Source organism: Trichoderma evansii (assembly GCF_050947405.1).
Source record: "Trichoderma evansii strain SZMC 28006 chromosome Unknown GGI43scaffold_14, whole genome shotgun sequence".
Classification (NCBI taxonomy): domain Eukaryota; kingdom Fungi; phylum Ascomycota; class Sordariomycetes; order Hypocreales; family Hypocreaceae; genus Trichoderma; species Trichoderma evansii.
Genome location: NW_028145192.1, coordinates 172,215 through 189,602, shown reverse-complemented (window position 1 = coordinate 189,602; position 17,388 = coordinate 172,215). Strand labels below are relative to the sequence as shown.

General features: G+C 50.6%; 5 protein-coding genes across 5 annotated transcripts; 3 read left to right on the top strand and 2 right to left on the bottom strand.

Moving 5' to 3' along the window:
- Positions 1-613: 613 nt before the first annotated feature.
- GGI43DRAFT_428425 (transcription factor domain-containing protein) lies at positions 614-3,784 on the top strand (the record flags this gene model as incomplete). Its single annotated transcript, XM_083208962.1, has 3 exons — positions 614-971; positions 1,074-3,370; positions 3,436-3,784. 3 exons carry the CDS (start codon positions 614-616, stop codon positions 3,577-3,579), a joined length of 2,799 nt encoding a protein of 932 aa, XP_083059120.1. The 3' UTR covers positions 3,580-3,784.
- Positions 3,785-5,463: 1,679 nt separating this feature from the next.
- GGI43DRAFT_428423 (uncharacterized protein) lies at positions 5,464-6,522 on the top strand. The gene has a single exon (XM_083208961.1). The coding sequence runs from the start codon at positions 5,528-5,530 to the stop codon at positions 6,488-6,490; it is 963 nt and encodes a 320-aa protein (XP_083059119.1). The 5' UTR covers positions 5,464-5,527; the 3' UTR covers positions 6,491-6,522.
- A 354-nt stretch (positions 6,523-6,876) lies between these two features.
- On the bottom strand, positions 6,877-9,039 carry GGI43DRAFT_408529 (guanine deaminase). The gene is made up of 3 exons (XM_083206370.1): positions 8,798-9,039; positions 8,364-8,728; positions 6,877-8,295 (listed from the first exon to the last, which is right to left on the bottom strand). Exons 2-3 carry the CDS (start codon positions 8,608-8,610, stop codon positions 7,094-7,096), a joined length of 1,449 nt encoding a protein of 482 aa, XP_083059118.1. The 5' UTR covers positions 8,611-8,728; positions 8,798-9,039; the 3' UTR covers positions 6,877-7,093.
- Positions 9,040-9,638: 599 nt separating this feature from the next.
- Positions 9,639-16,003, bottom strand: GGI43DRAFT_423715 (acyl transferase domain-containing protein; the record flags this gene model as incomplete). The annotated part of the gene is made up of 2 exons (XM_083208279.1): positions 9,639-10,747; positions 10,807-16,003. The coding sequence occupies 2 exons, from the start codon at positions 16,001-16,003 to the stop codon at positions 9,639-9,641; spliced, it is 6,306 nt and encodes a 2,101-aa protein (XP_083059117.1).
- Positions 16,004-16,929: 926 nt separating this feature from the next.
- GGI43DRAFT_408527 (uncharacterized protein) lies at positions 16,930-17,247 on the top strand. The gene is made up of 2 exons (XM_083206369.1): positions 16,930-17,136; positions 17,195-17,247. The coding sequence occupies exons 1-2, from the start codon at positions 16,961-16,963 to the stop codon at positions 17,199-17,201; spliced, it is 183 nt and encodes a 60-aa protein (XP_083059116.1). The 5' UTR covers positions 16,930-16,960; the 3' UTR covers positions 17,202-17,247.
- Positions 17,248-17,388: the final 141 nt, after the last annotated feature.

Here is a 17,388-nt window from a genome sequence, read left to right as displayed (position 1 = left end):
TGTGATTGCTGGTGATTTTTTGCGATTACCTGGTGGCAGGCGTGCAGCTTGTGAATGTGCTCACGATAGGATTTTTTTTTAACTGCCTCTTCCCCCTTTCCCCTCTTTATACCTCGCAATTACCAAGTGAGAGTTGTTCTCTTCTCTTTTCTTTTGCTTTTTTTTTCTTTTGGCGAGTCATAGCTTCGTCAAGAGACTGATTGCTGCCGGAATATCTCATTTGTGAAGGATGCCAACCTAAGAAAGCAGCATCTACTTCATTCTAACACTCTCCTTTGAAAGCCTACTTCGTTGCAGCGGCAGAGACTGGTGCAAGTTTTGATTGCTGCAATCTGCTCTATTTGGCGGCTACAAACTCCTTCAACGCGTCCTCATCGTAAGGATAAAGCTGCAACAGCAGCCGCAGCTCACGTTTCAAGCAGCCATCGTCTCAAAAGCATTTCGGATTGAATATCTCGGTCCTGCTTTTGACGGTGTCGTACTGCGCGCAACTCGGCCAACCCCCTCATCCTGTTTACTGCCCATTTCTGGGCGCTTCCTCTCCCTGACTCGCTCCAACAATAGCTTGATAAGCCTTACATACGTTTACCTCATCAAATAACAAGACGCCATCATGTTGTCGAATCCGCTCCGTCGTTATTCTGCCTATCCCGACATCTCCTCGGCATCCTTTGACGCAAACTATCATGCGTCTCAAGCTCATCTCCACACGATAAACGTCAACACGTTTAACAGCAACCACCCTTATCCTATTCAACATCTCTCGCAACATACTGAGCTTTCAAATTCGCGTATGCTGAGGTCCAATCCCCCTCAGCCAAAGCAGCAGCGGCAAGGCTCACTCGTTGCAGGGAGAAAGAACTCGACGGGGACTGCTGGTCCAATTAGAAGGAGAATCAGTCGAGCTTGTGATCAATGCAACCAGTTGCGTACTAAATGCGACGGCTTGCACCCTTGTGCTCACTGCATAGGTGCGGGATTCCCCTTCCATACCCCAAGGCAGCGGCCTCTCTAGTTAGGGATATATGCTGACTGTTTGCCAGAATTTGGCCTTAGCTGCGAGTATATCCGAGAGCGGAAGAAGCGAGGCAAGGCATCACGCAAGGACATTGCTGCTCAACAGGCTGCGGCTGCGGCTGCATCGGGATCACAGCATCCCGGCCAAGCTCAGGATAGCCAAGATGAGCAGCATCATCGCAAGCTGTCCCGTCAGCAGAGTGAGTCTTCGCGTGGCAGCACTGAATTACCACAGACTGCCCACGATCAACCTCATGGCCACATCGAAGGTTCTGTCAGCTCCTTCAGCGACAACGGGTTGTCGCAGCACCCTGCAATGGGGGCAATGGAAGGCCTCGAAGAGCATCACGGTCACGTTGGAGTTGACCCTGCCTTGGGTAGAACTCAATTAGAAACGCCGTCGGCAATGGGGCTAGGTGCGTATGGCGAAGTACACCCCAGCTATGACAGCCCTGGTATCAATGGCCATGTAATGGTCGCCCAACCGTATGGCGCTCCGCCGACTACCATGCCCGGATACTCTGGCATTAATTATGCCACACAAGCCCAGAGTCCAGCAACCTATAGCAACGATGGAAACTTCCGTCTCAGCGCCGGCCACATTCACGAATATCCTCTGGCTAATGGGAGCTCACCTTCATGGGGTGTTTCTTTGGCTTCCCCTTCTGGCCAGTTTCAGCTCCAGCTTGCGCAGCCCATGTTCAAGCAAAGCGATCTGCGATACCCTGTCCTTGAGCCTCTTCTGCCTCACCTGGGAAATATCCTCCCACTTTCATTGGCGTGCGATTTGATTGACATGTACTTCTCCTCTTCATCATCAGCACAAATGCACCCAATGTCTCCTTACGTTCTGGGATTCGTTTTCCGAAAGCGCGCTTTCCTGCACCCTACAAACCCAAGGAGATGCCAACCAGCGCTGCTTGCGAGCATGCTCTGGGTAGCAGCGCAGACCAGCGAGGCGTCTTTTTTGACAAGCCTGCCCTCTGCGAGAAGCAAGGTCTGCAAGAAACTGCTGGAGCTGACCGTTGGACTTCTCCAGCCTTTGATCCACACAGGCACAAACAGCCCATCTCCCAAGACGAGCCCCGTGGTTGGCCCGGCTGCTCTAGGTGGTCTTGGTGTTGCCATGCCGGGTTCAATGAATCTGGATTCTTTAGCTGGCGAAACAGGTGCTTTTGGAGCTATCGGAAGCCTCGACGACGTTATCACTTATGTGCATCTCGCAACCGTTATTTCGGCTAGCGAGTACAAAGGCGCCAGTCTCCGGTGGTGGGGTGCAGCATGGTCTCTTGCCAGAGAGCTCAAGCTTGGCCGCGAGCTGCCAGTCGGTAATCCACCTGCCAACCAAGAGGACAGCGAAGCCAACGAAGACATGGATGAGCACGACTTGAATAGAAATAACCCCCGCTTTGTCACGGAAGAGGAGCGCGAGGAGCGTCGACGAGCCTGGTGGCTAGTCTATATCGTCGACAGGCACTTGGCGCTCTGCTACAATCGCCCCCTATTCCTACTCGACAGCGAGTGCAGTGACCTCTTCCATCCAATGGACGACATCAAGTGGCAAGCGGGTCAATTCCGATGCCATGATGGCGGCAACATTGATAGCTCTATGACGGATGAGTTTGGCGATAGCCCTCGTGCTGCTCGCGGAGCCCACTACGAGTGCCGTGGCCGTAGCATCTATGGCTATTTCTTGTCCTTGATGACGATCTTGGGCGAGATTGTTGATGTTCATCATGCTAAGAGCCACCCACGCTTTGGAGTTGGATTTCGCTCTGCGCGTGATTGGGACGAGCAAGTCGCTGAGATTTCTCGCCACCTGGACATGTATGAAGAAAGTCTAAAGAGGTTCGAGGGAAAGCATCTGCCAATGTCATCAAAGGATAAAGAGCAGCACGAGATTCACGACAACGGGTCTGCAACAGATATGCAGTCACCGCTCTCGGTGCGAACAAACGCATCCAGCCGCATGACGGAGAGCGAGATTCAGGCAAGCATCGTGGTGGCCTACAGTACCCACGTCATGCATGTTCTGCATATCCTCCTCGCGGATAAATGGGACCCAATCAACCTTCTTGATGACGATGACCTGTGGATTTCGTCGGAGGGATTTGTGACGGCAACTAGCCACGCAGTATCAGCGGCAGAAGCCATCAACCAAATTCTTGAGTTCGACCCCGGCTTGGAGTTTATGCCATTCTTCTACGGAGTCTACCTCTTGCAAGGGTCTTTCCTTCTCCTCTTGATCGCCGACAAGTTGCAAGCTGAAGCCTCTCCAAGCGTCATTAAGGCATGTGAGACAATTGTACGAGCACATGAAGCTTGCGTTGTGACGCTCAGCACGGAGTATCAGGTACGTTAACAACGTTTCAACACATCCATTTCTTTCTGTGAATCGAAGACTAACAGATAAATTAGCGAAACTTTAGCAAAGTCATGCGAAGCGCGCTTGCTCTGATTCGAGGTCGCGTGCCGGAAGATCTGGCCGAGCAGCAGCAACGACGGCGCGAGCTTCTCGGGTTATACCGATGGACAGGTAACGGAACTGGCCTAGCCCTTTGAAGGGCTATTAAACGGTATCGAAGGTACAAAAAAGGGGGAACAAAACAAAACAAAAAAAGGCGGTGGCCAAACGGTGGCCACCCGTTGCAACATTGCAGCATCACAACAACGACCGAGATCGTTTCTATTTTATCTCAGTTTCTTGTTTAGGTTTATTGGTTTTTTATGGTGTTGAACGAGGCTTGAATTCCTTGGATATTTTTCACGGCATGGATAAGGTGGACTTTCTAAGTGAAGTAAGGCGTCGGATCAGGTTGGAAAGTTTATGAGCGGCATTATGGTTATGATGGAAAAGATATCCCTGTGATTATGTATAAGGCTGGCAATTTGTCTAGAATGACGTGTGATCTGTGTCATGGTTTGGGCTTGAAAGGTTTCTTGATTGTAGTATTCAGTTATTTATCTGAGTATACGAATGCAAATTGCTGTATATCTAGGCAAGCAAAGAGTAGGATATCCTATAAGAGTGACTATTATACTATAGGCGTGGAAGAATGAGGGTGAAGATGCTAGATTAAGTTTGCTGATTGGTAGAAAATCACAATGGTAGCAATCAATGGTCACTGCTGGTCGGTGGCTCACCGACCTGCTGTTCATCCCATCTCTGCTTGCATGATTGCTCGCTTCATTCGAGCAATAGAGAGCAGGATTTTACGCAAGCATACACAGCCTAGATGCTTATAGTCAAACACAATGACCTATCCAATCTCTTAATGCTTCCCGCCACGCAGGTGAAGCGGTCAAAGAGAGGAGCATTGATTCACAGAGTGAATAAGATAGAGAAAATGTACATTTGCTGTTTCTACTTTAGAGTAAGAAATATAATGAAAAGGGCGTGTGAGAAAAGAAAGGAGAGCAGAGTATATATCAGTTTGGTATGACGGGCCGTTTATGAACCGAGGGGAGGAAAAAAAAGGGAGAGAGAAGGTTTTTTTAGGTAGAGGTCGCTGAAGAGAGAAAGAAAACCTACATTGATTCACAAAAGTCGTGGAAGGCTACTAGATTGTCCCCCTTTCTCCCAGCTGGGAGTTTTTCTTCTACTGTACTTGGTTTGCGTTTTGCTGGTTTTACTAATTTTTTTTTCCTCGATCGTTCGACTTCTCCATTTTTGTAACTTATACAGGAAGTGAAAAGAAGTAAGAGCTGAAACTAACACAATAAGAAGGGAATCGGACATATGTGAGGTGAAGACAAAGTGAAGCGTGAAGTGGGAACCAAAGAAAAGTGGACAAGAGGTTTGTTGCTTGCTATCTCTTTTCTCGAAACATCAAACACTTCTGCCTCTCTTCTTTCCTTCTTTTTATTTCCTCCTAAACGCCCAAATAATTTGGTGCTGCTTGTGCAATCTTTATCCCTTTTTGCCCTCAGTACGCATCATGGGGACACACTTTGTGCCATTGTAACCCCCTATATGTTTGGTCATTTGCTCTACTTTTACGTTCTTGTGCTTGGGCCATTTATATACAACAAAAGCAATGCTCTTCCTTTCCACTACGGGATTCAAACAAAAGTGGCCTTCTTCTCTCTCTCTTTCTCGTTGCATTGTTTGTTTTCCACCTTCGCCTTAGTAGACAGAACAACAGAAGGGGAGCAAAGGACAAACAGGGAGCCAACCTGGGCAAGAATTTTTATTGTCAAGCTTAAATTCGCATACTTTTTTTTTTACTCCTTCTTACCCTTTTCCTCTCTTCCCTCTTCCCTCTTTTTTGTGGCCTTTATTTATCCTTCGCTCATTTTTTTTTTCGACTTTGGCGTTTTTGAACTTTGCTAACGTGTTTGTCGTTTGTCTTTCTATTGATAGGTGCTCTTTGCCACGAGACTCTTACTGGACACTTCCATGGGCGCGGCCTTGCTTCTTATTATTCTATAGCCCTTTCAATTACGTTTTTTGCTCCAAATCTTCAGCACGCACTTCCATTGCAGAAGAGTAGAGGAGAAAAGGCTTCAGATGTCGTCTGTTGGTAAACGCTCCTTGCGTCTGCCTACTTCGCCGGTAGAAGGGCAGGCTAAACGGCGTCGAACAGCTGCTTCCACCTCTGTTTCTGTCGATGTGAGCTGTGCTAACGTTGAGGCTACTTCTCCTTTTTCTCAGCCAGGGACTTCTGTGCCAACAGCAACTGGGTTTGCCCCCAAGGTGCCGTATCTTCATCTGCCGCAAATGCCTGCTCAGCAGCCAGCGGCAGTATTATATCCCCCTCAAGGATTAAGCCGAGCACATCCAAGCCGATCTCGGACATCTAGCCCGGCACTCCGCATGGGAAGCTGCTCTCTTGACGAGATGCTGCTGACACTCCCTCATGGTCTTGCCTCTGCCGAACACATCCGCCGTAAAGACAGTCTACGGTACGAAATAGACTTCCAAGAGCACAATCCACCAGTCTTACCGCCGTCTAAAGTCAAAGATCTACCCCCAAAGCCGTTTATACCGGATTTTCTCAAGTTTCCCGAAGGAATCAGTGACCATGAGCGCCTCGAGATTGAGTCACGCAACAATAAGATTGCGGCGGAGCATCAGAAGATCGACCGTCAGCGGAATAATCAGGCAGCCAAGAAGTCGCGTCAGGCACGCCTCGAAGCTCTGAATAACACGCGAATACTGCTCAACGAGAAGACGGCCGAGTGTGCCTGGTTTAGGATGAAGGTGCTTGCGCTGGGTGGCAACACAGCAGACTGGAACAATGTGCCGGCAGGAGTGAAAGACCGGCTCGTCAAGGAGATTAATGGTCGGGTTAAGACTATCGATTTAGAGGTTGCAGATGCGAAAAAGAGAGAAGATGCCAAGAAGAGAGCGGATCGCAATAGGAGGCGGGCTGAAGTGAAGAAAGATGAGGAATCCCAGCTGTCGCAGTCCACTCAGCGACCGACTTTGAAGAAGATGAGAGGAGATGATGATGAATATGATGGAGAGTGAGCAAGCAGATCTTGATGGGAAATGAAAAGAAACTGGAAAGAGGCGTTTGAAAAAAATCGAATTGACATCGACATCGACATCGACACTTATGTTTTGAGGCGGGCGGCTTTATTTGAAAATTGATTTGGGACTTTTTTTTCTATTTTCTTTTTGGGGGATAAAGGAGAACGCAGGAAATTTGTTGTTTGTTCGTTACTACGCATTTGGCTCCATGATTCTGAAAGAGAGGAGAGCAAAGGATCTATTCTGTGGGCCAAGTTTTCTTCTCTTTTTTTTTTTTTCTTTTCTTTTTCTCTTCGTTTCTAAGTAAGCATTAAAAAAAAAATATGTATCGGGGATTTGGGAGAAAAGGTGTTTTGATCATTGGAACAAATTGATAGTTTTTTTTTTTTTTGCACTCCATTCTTTACTTCTTGTTTCTTACCTTTGGCACAGCTAACTCAACTCTACCAAAATAGATAGTACTATGAAATGGAATATAGCATTGTTCTAGTGAAATCCCTCTCCTTCTCCATTCTATATATCTATCCGTTTTGCCCGTCCTTGTCATTAATGTTTCCATCGTGATGGCAGTTGTTCTACTCTATATAATAGGCCCGTTCCTCACTTTCGTTTATGAACTAACCTGCCCTTGACCCAGACTCTCTTCGTGTTTCGGTCGTCTCCGTTGTACAGCCATTTGGCCAGTCTATCTCCCCAACTCTCCCACCCAAACACATCCACGAATCCATCATGGTCATCGTGATCTTCCAAGCCTCCATCGTCACTCACTTGATTCAAAGATACCAGCTGCGCGTCCCATTCCATGCCTATTTCGAATCCTCCAATCTTATCTTCCAATCCTACGCATCGTGCTCCTCCCCTTGTAGCAAGGTACAGCACCTCTTCAACCGTCAGTTTGACCCTCTCCCTTTCATTCTCCTTCTCAATGGCAGCAGCACCGCCGCCTTCAGGGACATGAACGCCCATAGCCACGTGTCGGCTCACCATCGCAGCCTGTCTCGCCGCCTCTAGGATTGAGGGACTGTATCCTCCGCTCATGTCTGTGCCCAGGCCGACGTCGATTCCCTTATCCCACATCCAGCGCACTCGTGCCGGCCCGCTGGTCAGGGACGTGTTGCTACATGGGCAATGGGATATTTTTGATCCCCTGTGGGCAATCAGCTTTGCTTCTTCCTCAGAGATGTGCACCGCGTGTGCTAGGACTGTCTTTGATGTGAGGAGGCCGTATTTGTCGTAGACGCCTGCGTATGAATCTGACTCTGGGAACATTTGTTTTACTAGTTGGATTTCGCCGAGGTTCTCTGAGATGTGAGTTTGTATGGGGAAGTTTGTCTCGCGATGAAGCTGTGCCAGTCCAGTCATGGCTTCGCGAGTACATGAAGGGGCGAAGCGAGGAGTCAGGATGGGCGAGATGATGTCGAATCCAGGATCAATGCTGCGCATGTGGTCAATGGTCTGCTGCGTTGCCTTCAAAGTCTCAGCGGCAGAGGCATCCCGGTAGTAGTCTGGATTGATATCCGGGTTATCCATGCACGCCCTGCCCACAAAGGCACGCTGACCCATGGACAGGCAGAGGTCGGCCAGGAGATTCGTTGCCGCAACGTCAATGGTGGCGTAGTAGGTCGCTGTGGTTGTGCCGTGGGAGAGCGTGCGGCGGACACATCTGGTGTACACGCGGCGGGCCTTTGAGAGGTCCTTGAGGCTGGACTCGAGGGGGAAAGTATACTTCTCGAGCCAGTCCAAGAGACTTGATTTGCCAAAGATGCCTGCGTTGGCGTACTGAGGCGCGTGAATGTGCGTATCTGTGGCATGATGGTTAGCTTTGAGCATGTCTTTTCGTTTCATCATCATAGGTTATGTGTAAACTCACCCACAAACCCAGGAAAGAAAAACTGGCCCTCGGTAGCCGCCGTCACATCCACCTCTGCCTCATTCCAGCCAAGTTCCTTGAGAAGCCGTGCTTTGGTCTCGCTCACACCCGCCACGTCCCGCTCAATGGCGGCAATCTTGCCCTGCTCATCCACCGCTACTCCTGCATTGTGGAGGAACTCGAGGTGCTGCTGCGTCTTGGAGTGCACAAACGTGCCCAGCAGCAGCAGCTTTCTCTGTGGTGACATGGCGCTCTTCCGGTGCGTTAACTCCTATCCTATGCTGTTCCCCTATTCCAAGCTTCTGATTCTCTCCTTATCACTTGATATATACTCGTGTATATATAGAATATATCAGTTTGTCAATCTACTCCAGAACGTCAGCAATGCCCACACAACAGACGCATGCTTTGATTGAATCGTGCACAGTACTGACATTCAAGCAGAGAAGCAAATCCAGTCTCACCGATTAGTTCAATCAATCGCTCAAAACCCATCAGCAAAAACAAACAAAGTTCGTGAGAAGCTGCTCCTGCTGGGCTCTTAAATAGAGCTGACAAGCCCGCCCTGAAGCCCCAGTATTTCTTGGGTAACCCCCATGTTCCCGACTTTGGGGTAACGGCAAACTCGCCCACAGATAACAGAGGATTAATGCAAGGGACCAGATTGTCAAAAAGCGGCTAAGCTCGGCGGTCGCCGCTGACCGATGAGGCAACGGTTTGCACCGCTCTTTTGTCCCGGGCTCTTAGTCAGCGGGCTGACGGGGGCTTCAGGTTGTGGCACGGGTTGTGGCACACGTCGTGGTGCACATACACGGCATCTTTAGCACCCTATTCTGTTATCAATCAGCCCGTCAGCTAATATATCGTCATTAAAGTATTATTGAGATTGGTGAGATTATTGGTATGTTTTGGAGTACTGAACAGCTCGTTATTCTACTCTAAGGAGGGGAAAAAAATATAGACGATGAGGGGAGCAAAATTCACACTATTACACACGTAGACAATCACAACAGTCACAGAGATTACACAAAAAGGCAAACTGTATAAAATCGAAATTATAGCATTACACATCTATTTTCATAAAAAATTCATCAAACAATTAAATGGTTCACAGGCTTCTATTGGCCTTCATCCTGTCCCGTGTCGTCCACCAAGATAATATAGTAATGCCCCTTTCCCATAATACGCCTCGTTCATTGGCTCTCATCTCGCCTATCAAAATGTTTGTGCATCACCTCTAGTCAGTTACACCTGTTTTCATCTTCTCTTCATTCTTTACGCAGCCAGACCAGCACCCTCGTGGTCGGCACTGGCGCCACTCTCGCTGCCAGTCGTCTCCTCATCCTGGGCGTACTTCTCCCAGTTGGCCAAGATGGCTCCAATCTTGGGAGAGTTTGTCAGCTTGTACACGTCCTCAAAGTACTCCTTGGTGAGCGCAAAAGGCTTGGCAGTCACGTTGGGGATGTACTTGCCCACCAGCTTGGACGGATCAATGGTGGTCTTGTGGATCTTCTTAAGCAGGAAGGATCGGAAAGGCTTGACACCAGATCGCAAGAAGGTGGAGTGGAAGGGCACATCAATGCCTCGGAGAGGGATGGTGGCAAAGCCACGCTCCAGCTCCAGCGGCAGAGGCTTCTTGAGAGTTGCCTCAGCACATCCGCGGATAATCTTCTGCAGAGCGCCCTTGGCCTCCTCAATGTTCTCGCGCATCTCCTCAATGTCAATCTTCTGCATCTTGAGGAAGTTGGTCACGCCTCCGAGCGTGTCCAGAGCGCGCAAGTCACCAGCGCAGACGTACTGCATGTTGGCAATGTTGTAGTTGACAATCTCCAGCAGCCAGCCAGTCTCTTCCGCAATCTTGTCAACGACAAACTGAAGGGCCTCTTCGTTGAATGTCTTTGAGATGCGGCTGGGGTTGACGGCGCACATGGAGTAGTTGGATCGACCGCTGGCGTCACGCTCGACAGCCACCTGCATCGTCAGACCACGGTAGAAGACGACAGACACCAGACTCTCAATGGGCATGACCTCTGCCAGGGCAGCCAGGGCAGAGTATTCTCCCAGAGAGTGACCAGCAAAGGTGCTGTCTCGGGGGACGAGTCCCTTCGACTTCATATCCTCGAAGCTGGCCTTTTCCATCAGGGTCAGGGCGGGCTGAGTAAATTGGGTCGCTGACAGCAGACCAGTTGGTGATCTGTAGGTGTAGGAAGTTGTCTTCTCGTCAATGTCCTTGAAGATTCTCTCAGACTTGACGGTGCCATCGGCAGCCACGGTCTCGAAAGTCATGGCCATGTAGTTTTGACGGATGGCCTTACCCCTGGGGCCACCGAAGTGCACAGTGAGCTCCTTGGGGTTGTTCTTGACAATGTTGGTAATGGAGAAGCCTGTAATTAATATATTAGCAAAACAATCTTTCTCGGTAGATTTTCACATCTCAACTTACCATAGTTGTCGAGCAGGTACTTGTCAGCACGGTCCCAAACCTCCTTGGCCACAGGGCTGCTGCCATAGAGATCCATACCCATGCCTTGCTCCTGTGAACCTTGTCCAGTAAAGACGTAGGCAGTCACAGGCTGCTCAACTTCGGCCTCACCCAGAAGAACCTTCTCCTCCGTCTCGGCATTGCTGGCCTCAAGCTTGATGATCTTGCGGCCAGTAACCATACCCACATGCTGCAGCTTGACTTGGATGGAGTCGTTGGGAAGAACCATGCCAACCAGCGAAGCGTGGAAGCTGCGGACACGGCCGATGTTGTTCTCAGCAGCCCATGTCTCGATCAAGCTTCGAACGGCAGCGCTGCTGTACATGCCGTGAGTGATAGTGCCGGGAAGGTTAGCATACTCCGAGAAGACGCGCGACACATGAATGGGGTTGTAATCGCCAGACACACGGGCATAAGTCTCGTTGGAAGCAGGTGCTCGGAGCTGCAGAGGAGTCCTGCCGCTCAGGGGAATAGCATTCTCAAAGTTGACGGGCTGGTCCAGCGGGGTGCCGTTACGCTCAAGGTAGTCAATGACGGGGTTGCCGTGTGACTCGCCAGCCTCGTAATCGACACTAGCGACCTGGATGACCTCCTTGGTTGGCAGTTCCAGCAGGACCTGACCACGAGTCTCCACACTGCTGAAGACGCTGTTGTTCTTGAATCGCACAAGGCTTTGCAGGCGGAATGTCAGGGTCTGGCCAAGCAGGTCAATCTCATTAGGCATCTCGTCGAGAGTGAACCACTGCTTGGATCGCAGCACAGCCACGTCCTTGGTGGTAGCCAGGTGCACCTGAACTGGTGTCTCGTCCTTGCGCTGGAAGGTGTTCTCGAAGTCCGAGTAGGTACCGCGATACAGGAACTGAGAGGTAACTTCCATCACGGGCTTGCCATCTCGGCTGATAGTACCACAAACCTCAACCATCTTACCAGAGTCCTGGTTGATGACGGCATTGATCTGGGCCGTGGTCGAGACCTCATCGCCCTTCTTGAGAGGCTCAGCGCCAGGAATCATGCGGAAGCCGTTGGAAAGGTGCACCAGCTTCAGCAAGTCACCGTCAATGGTACGAGGGAAGATGGGCTTGGTAATGGCCTTCCATCCAAGCACAATCGCAAAGTCCATGGGCGCATACATGATCTTGCCAGGTCGGTCGACGAAAGCCTCGCCAGTGTTGCCGACGGCATGAACAAAGTCGTTGATGGCTTCAGCAGTGATGGTGGTGCTACCTCCGTCGAACTTGCTCGTGACCATGGCATCGAGATCCAGAGGATCCTCGCCGAACCATGCCTTCCAGTAAAACTCCTTAATGCGGTCATTGCGACCCTCCATGACCTCATGGATGGGAGCATACCCAGCATCGGGGCGGTAGTGGAATTTCAAAGGCATGGCAACTGGAGTTCCCAGGGCAGTTGTTTCTTTAATCATGTTGACGACAATCTCCTTCTCACCATTCAACTTGACCTCAATCACATCCACATACTGGTTGTGTCTCGGCTGCTCCTTGACGACAATAGTAGTCTTGGAAGGGTCGTTAGGGTACTGGATCTCGACGTAAAGGCCGTGGACAGGAGCAAAGATGCGGCGGATGGGGTTTGTCTGGAACTTCTGGCCTTGAACGACAACATCCGACATGAGAAGAGCGTGTCTCCAGTTGCGGTTAGGTCCCGCAAGCAGCGACAGCCAGGAGTCGAGAGAAGGCATAGCGCTGGCGGGAGATGAGGCGAGACGGTACGTGTTCTTGTGAGTATCATAGCTGACGGTGAGGCCCTCGACGTCGAGAGGGATCTCGGCGTCGACAAGCTTACCACCAAAGTATTCGGTACCAGGGATTGAAGCTTCATCGTCGTTGTAGAGATCCTTGGTCAGCGATGCAATGTGAGCATTGTGGATGTTGTCGAGGATATCCTGGATAGGCTCATCAATCACAGTAGAGAACTTGGCGGCAGTAGGGCCCTGAAGAATACAGGTTCGGCCGACATCCTGGCCAATGACAGCGTCAAGGTCTTCCGACTGCCACAGAGAATCCTTCTTGAAGTAGAACTCGAAGTTCTCATCGAGAGCAGGAATGAAAGTGACAGGCTTCTGGCCAGGGCGCAAGCACAGGATCAAGAAATATTGAACATCCTGTGCATTGATGATCTGGTGCTCAGCCTCGGGATAGCTGGCGAGGATTCGGTCCACAGTGCTGAAAGGCTCGTCAAGGTCGGCATAGCTTTGGAGGAGAGAAGGCTGGCCTGCCTTGGTGGTGAATCGCTCCTCGACTCGGTGGATGAAATCACCAGTGAGTCTAGCAAAGGACGCGTCGATCCATCGAGACTGGTGCTTGACGTAGAGCAGTTCAACCAGACGTCGGACAACCTCTGCGTAGGTCATGTCCTCAAGGTCAACGGCCTTGCCATCCTTGTTGCAGCCGAACCAGACCTTCTGGAAGTCATCGTTCAGCTTCTTGATGATGTAGTCTCGGTTCTTCTTAAGCTCAGCAACTCGCTTCTCCTTGGGGATGTTGAAAATCTTCTGGTCCATCTCAGCCCAGAACTTGACACCGCGAGTGGCCAGCTTGTGAATTGGCTCGCCCATCTCGGAGCGCACAGTGATAACACCACCGGCGGGGCCCTTGTAGGTCATTTCCCACTGTCCATCCTCGATACCAGGAGCGTCAATAATGGCCTGCTTGGCGTTCTTGCTGGTGTGTGCCTCCTTGGCCACCATCATACGGCTGCCAAACAAGCAGCCGTCAAAGGGCATGGGGGGGTATCCGTACTTCTTAGCCCAGTCACCAGTGATGTATGGGTAAGTATCATCAGCACCACCGAAGCCACTGCCTGCAACCAGGATGATGTTCTCCTGTCTGCGGATGCGGCCATACATCTGAAGAACAGGCTGGTGGAAATCTTCGAAAGAGTGATGGCCACCACCACGGCCACCAGTCCACTGCAGAATGACAGGGAAGGTGGGGTTGGCCTTGGCAATGTTGATGACTGCTTGAATAGCTTCAACTGAACCAGGCTTGAAGGCAATGTGCTTCAATCCCAAAGTCTCAATGTACTCTTGAGCGACCTCAATGGAAGGCACACCAGCACCAATGGTCAAACCTTCGATCGGCACACCATCTGCACGGAGTCGGCCAAGCATGGGGATCTGCCAGCCCATGGCGCGAGGGTTGACGTAGATGAGGTTAACAGTGATACCACGGCCAGCGGGAATGGCCTTTTCGATCTTCTCAAGTGCCGCAGTCATGTTCTTGGCGTTGAAGTAGCCACCGCCAGCAAGCTCAATGTGGTAACCGGCGTTCATGGTAGCCGCAACAAAGTCCCATGGGACAGTTGCAGGGGTCATACCGGCGACCATGATCGGAGGCAAGCCAAGAAGACGGCTCATCTTGGTGTCCACATACTTTCTGCCGCTCGATGTCTTAATCAAGCGTGGGCCATGTTCCTTGACCCAATCAACGGCAAACTTGACAGCGTTCTCCTCATCTCTGTCAAAAAGTTCAGGCTTGTATCCGAGTTCGCCCATAGTACCCTCAATGGTACCAGCAAGGATGACACGGATACCGGTTCCCTCCTTGTTTCGGCTCGTCAGAGCTCCAAGGCCAGAGATACCACCCGGGCCAAAGTCAAGGATGTGGGTAGCCTGGGGGAAGACCGTCGCCAACTCCCAGTTAACAGGATCCCGGGTGATGAGTCGGACCAAAGCCGGCACGATGTTGCCACTGGCTTCAGCCCGGAGGTCCTTGCCAGTGTTGGTGTCGTAAACTGGGATTCCCAGGGCACTGGAGTCAATGCTGATGTTCTTGAGATCCTCATCAATAAGGACAGTGGCGTCTTCCAGGTACTTGCTGTGGAAAGGAGCAGTAATGGGAAGGAATCTGTTGGAGAATCGGACCTTTCGCTCGGTGTGAGGGATTCGGGTCTGATCCAGACCGGTCGGGGCCTTGACCTTGCGGAGCTGAGAGTTCAAACCGTACAGCGAGGTGGGAGGACCAGTGACAACGAGGTTGCGAGGGCTGTTGATGAGAGAAACACCGATGTGACGGTGAGGAGGAAGGTATTGGTTTGTGACGTCAATGTGCTTCTGAACTTCCTCTTGGGACAGGTCACGGATGCTCAACATTGGCGTAGGAAGACCTTCACCATGCTCCTGAGACTCTCGAAGCATGGTCGGAGTCATGGATGTAGTGGGGAAGGCCTGCTGGCTTCGTGTACCAATCCAGAACAGAACAGTCAGGATAGAGGTGGTGATTTCGCGCCACGAATCCCAAGAGTCGGCCGCGGCAGTGGCAGCTGCCATGACAATGCCTTGGGAGTGACCAGTGGTTCCACTGATTCGTTCTCTGAGGAGACCAGGGTGAATACCCAAGACCTTGCAAGTAACCTCGTAGTGTGCCATCTGAACCAGTCCAATCAGAGGGAAACTGACGGGTGCGGTAATCAGATAGTCGACATCTGGAGTGGCCTCTGGCCTGTGAAGCCACGACAAGATGTCCAGTCCCTTGGGGAACATCTTCTCCGCGCTGGGGTGGCTGGAGAGAGTCTGCAGAAGCTCAGCAGCAGTCGCAATGAGCTCTCCAACAAAGCTTGAGTATGTCTTGGAGATCTCGCGAAGCTCGTCAAAGTATTCCTCAATGTTACCCTGGCCGCCAAAGATGGTGTAGATCTTGGCTGAGCTGTCATCAGCAGCTCTCAGAAGAGCAGACTCGTGAGGCTTGATGGTGCGGTTTGAGACGGCTCGAGCATTGTAGTAGCATCGAATCACCTCGAGCTTTTTCGACTCGATTCCGGGCAAGGTTGCTACCAGAGTGTGGACCTCATTGCCTTGCAGGAAAGCCCGCTCGAACTCGTTAAGAATGAGCTTGAGGACCTCCTCATAGGAACCCTGCGAATCATCCTCTCCCTCCTCTACATCGGCGGCAATAAAGCCCAGATATCTGGCAACCAGCTCGGGTATGGATGAAGGCTCGTCATCTTGAGCGAGCTCGTCAGTTGCTGGAGGTAGGTTGGCAACAAACCGATCTTTCAATTCAGAAGCGTGGAAGTGGAGGTTGGTCGGGACGAGAAAGGAGGTTTCGAGAGAGCCGTGAGACAGAGTCAGAGGTCGCAGTGAAGCGCTAGACCGAGGGGTAGAGATGCCCGTCTGAGGGCCAGTCGCAGTACCGTACATGATGGCGGTGTGAGGAGGGTATAATGAAGATTGAGTCTGCGGGGTACTCTGGTCAGTGGGATTCTTTTTTTTTCTCTCCCCTCCTCCTCTTTATGGTGGATTCAGCGGATGGCCTACCTAATGCAATTAAGAACTATTAAGTCAAAGACAAGATGTCACTCCTATGTCTTTGCCTGTTCTGCTGAAATTGGAGACCAATTCGAAGCGTTTTCTATTTTGAAAGGCGCGCAAAGCCCAGCCCAAACGAAAGAAGAAAATGGTTGCCTGAAGAAGCGAAGTCTTACAGATGGTTGGCAAAAAGAACAGGACGGGCAAGCTTGGAGACGTGAGAGCAGCAAGGCACAATCACACCAACAAAGCAGGATGAAGATAAATGAAGAAGAAGGAAGAAGAGCAGTGCGGCTACTATGAGGAAAAGAGGGAGCCGGACGAGAGGAGGGGGAGGTGAAGCCGGGATTTAGGGTCCAGATGCCGCTCAACGTCCAAGTCGCGGCGGCGCTAATGAAAAATCACAACCGGATGCCAATAGCCAGGATAACGATGTACAGCCCATGTACATCGGGCCCTACACTGTGATCTCATGGAGGGAGCTTTACTTTTTGCAACACACTCGCCAAAAAATTTAGTTCTGTTGGGGATAAGTCCAGAATTTCCCCTTGCCCCAGAGCCAGACTAGACCCCACCATGGGCAGCGATATGTACCAGTACAAGCGACCCCAATTTTAGAAGGGATACCGCAGCCTAGAGCGTTGAGCATGTTATCATGCAGCGAGGATCTATCTAGATGCAACGCAACCTCTTGTTCCATGCATGAGTGGCTGATGATGCGCAAATAAATTGGAGAGAGGAAGAAAGGGAAAACCCGGGCTGCAGTGAGAGAAATACATGCATGCGAATGACATGATTGACTGATATAAGTAGAGATACTACGTACTAGGTACCTAGTAGATAACAAATATGTTAGACGCCATACAGGGTGATTCTTTTACCACCGAAGCCGAGATGGAAATTCTATTGATGGCTATCCATCTTCAGCTCAGAATAACATATATCGGGCTGCAGTGGGATGCGACACAAGTCTTAGTCCTATCTATACAGGCAATGACAGCAGCTTCAACTGCCGTCGTCGATAGCTGAGCCCGGTGGGAGATCAGTAAACCGAGCAAGATCAGTAAACAAAAGTAAACATACCAAGTAAACAAACCAACTTGTCCCTGCATCAATCCAAGTATACTGAGCTCGGAGACATTTCATCATCCCTTGGGGCTTCAACATTTTGCAGCTTCTTTTAGTAATCCCCAGCTTTCTTTCATCTCCGTTCGGAAATACTACGTCTTACACGTATCTACGAGCTTTCATGGAATCATTGGCAATAATACCTAACC

Bases quoted from the DNA above. Each gene is read 5' to 3' on its own strand.
- GGI43DRAFT_428423 (XM_083208961.1), top strand. From the start codon at position 5,528: ATGTCGTCTGTTGGTAAACGCTCCTTGCGTCTGCCTACTTCGCCGGTA.
- GGI43DRAFT_408529 (XM_083206370.1), bottom strand. From the start codon at position 8,610: ATGTCACCACAGAGAAAGCTGCTGCTGCTGGGCACGTTTGTGCACTCC. The intron at 8,296-8,363 runs GTGAGTTTACAC...ATCATGCCACAG, and splicing joins TTTCTTTCCTGGGTTTGTGG to ATACGCACATTCACGCGCCT.
- GGI43DRAFT_408527 (XM_083206369.1), top strand. From the start codon at position 16,961: ATGTTAGACGCCATACAGGGTGATTCTTTTACCACCGAAGCCGAGATG.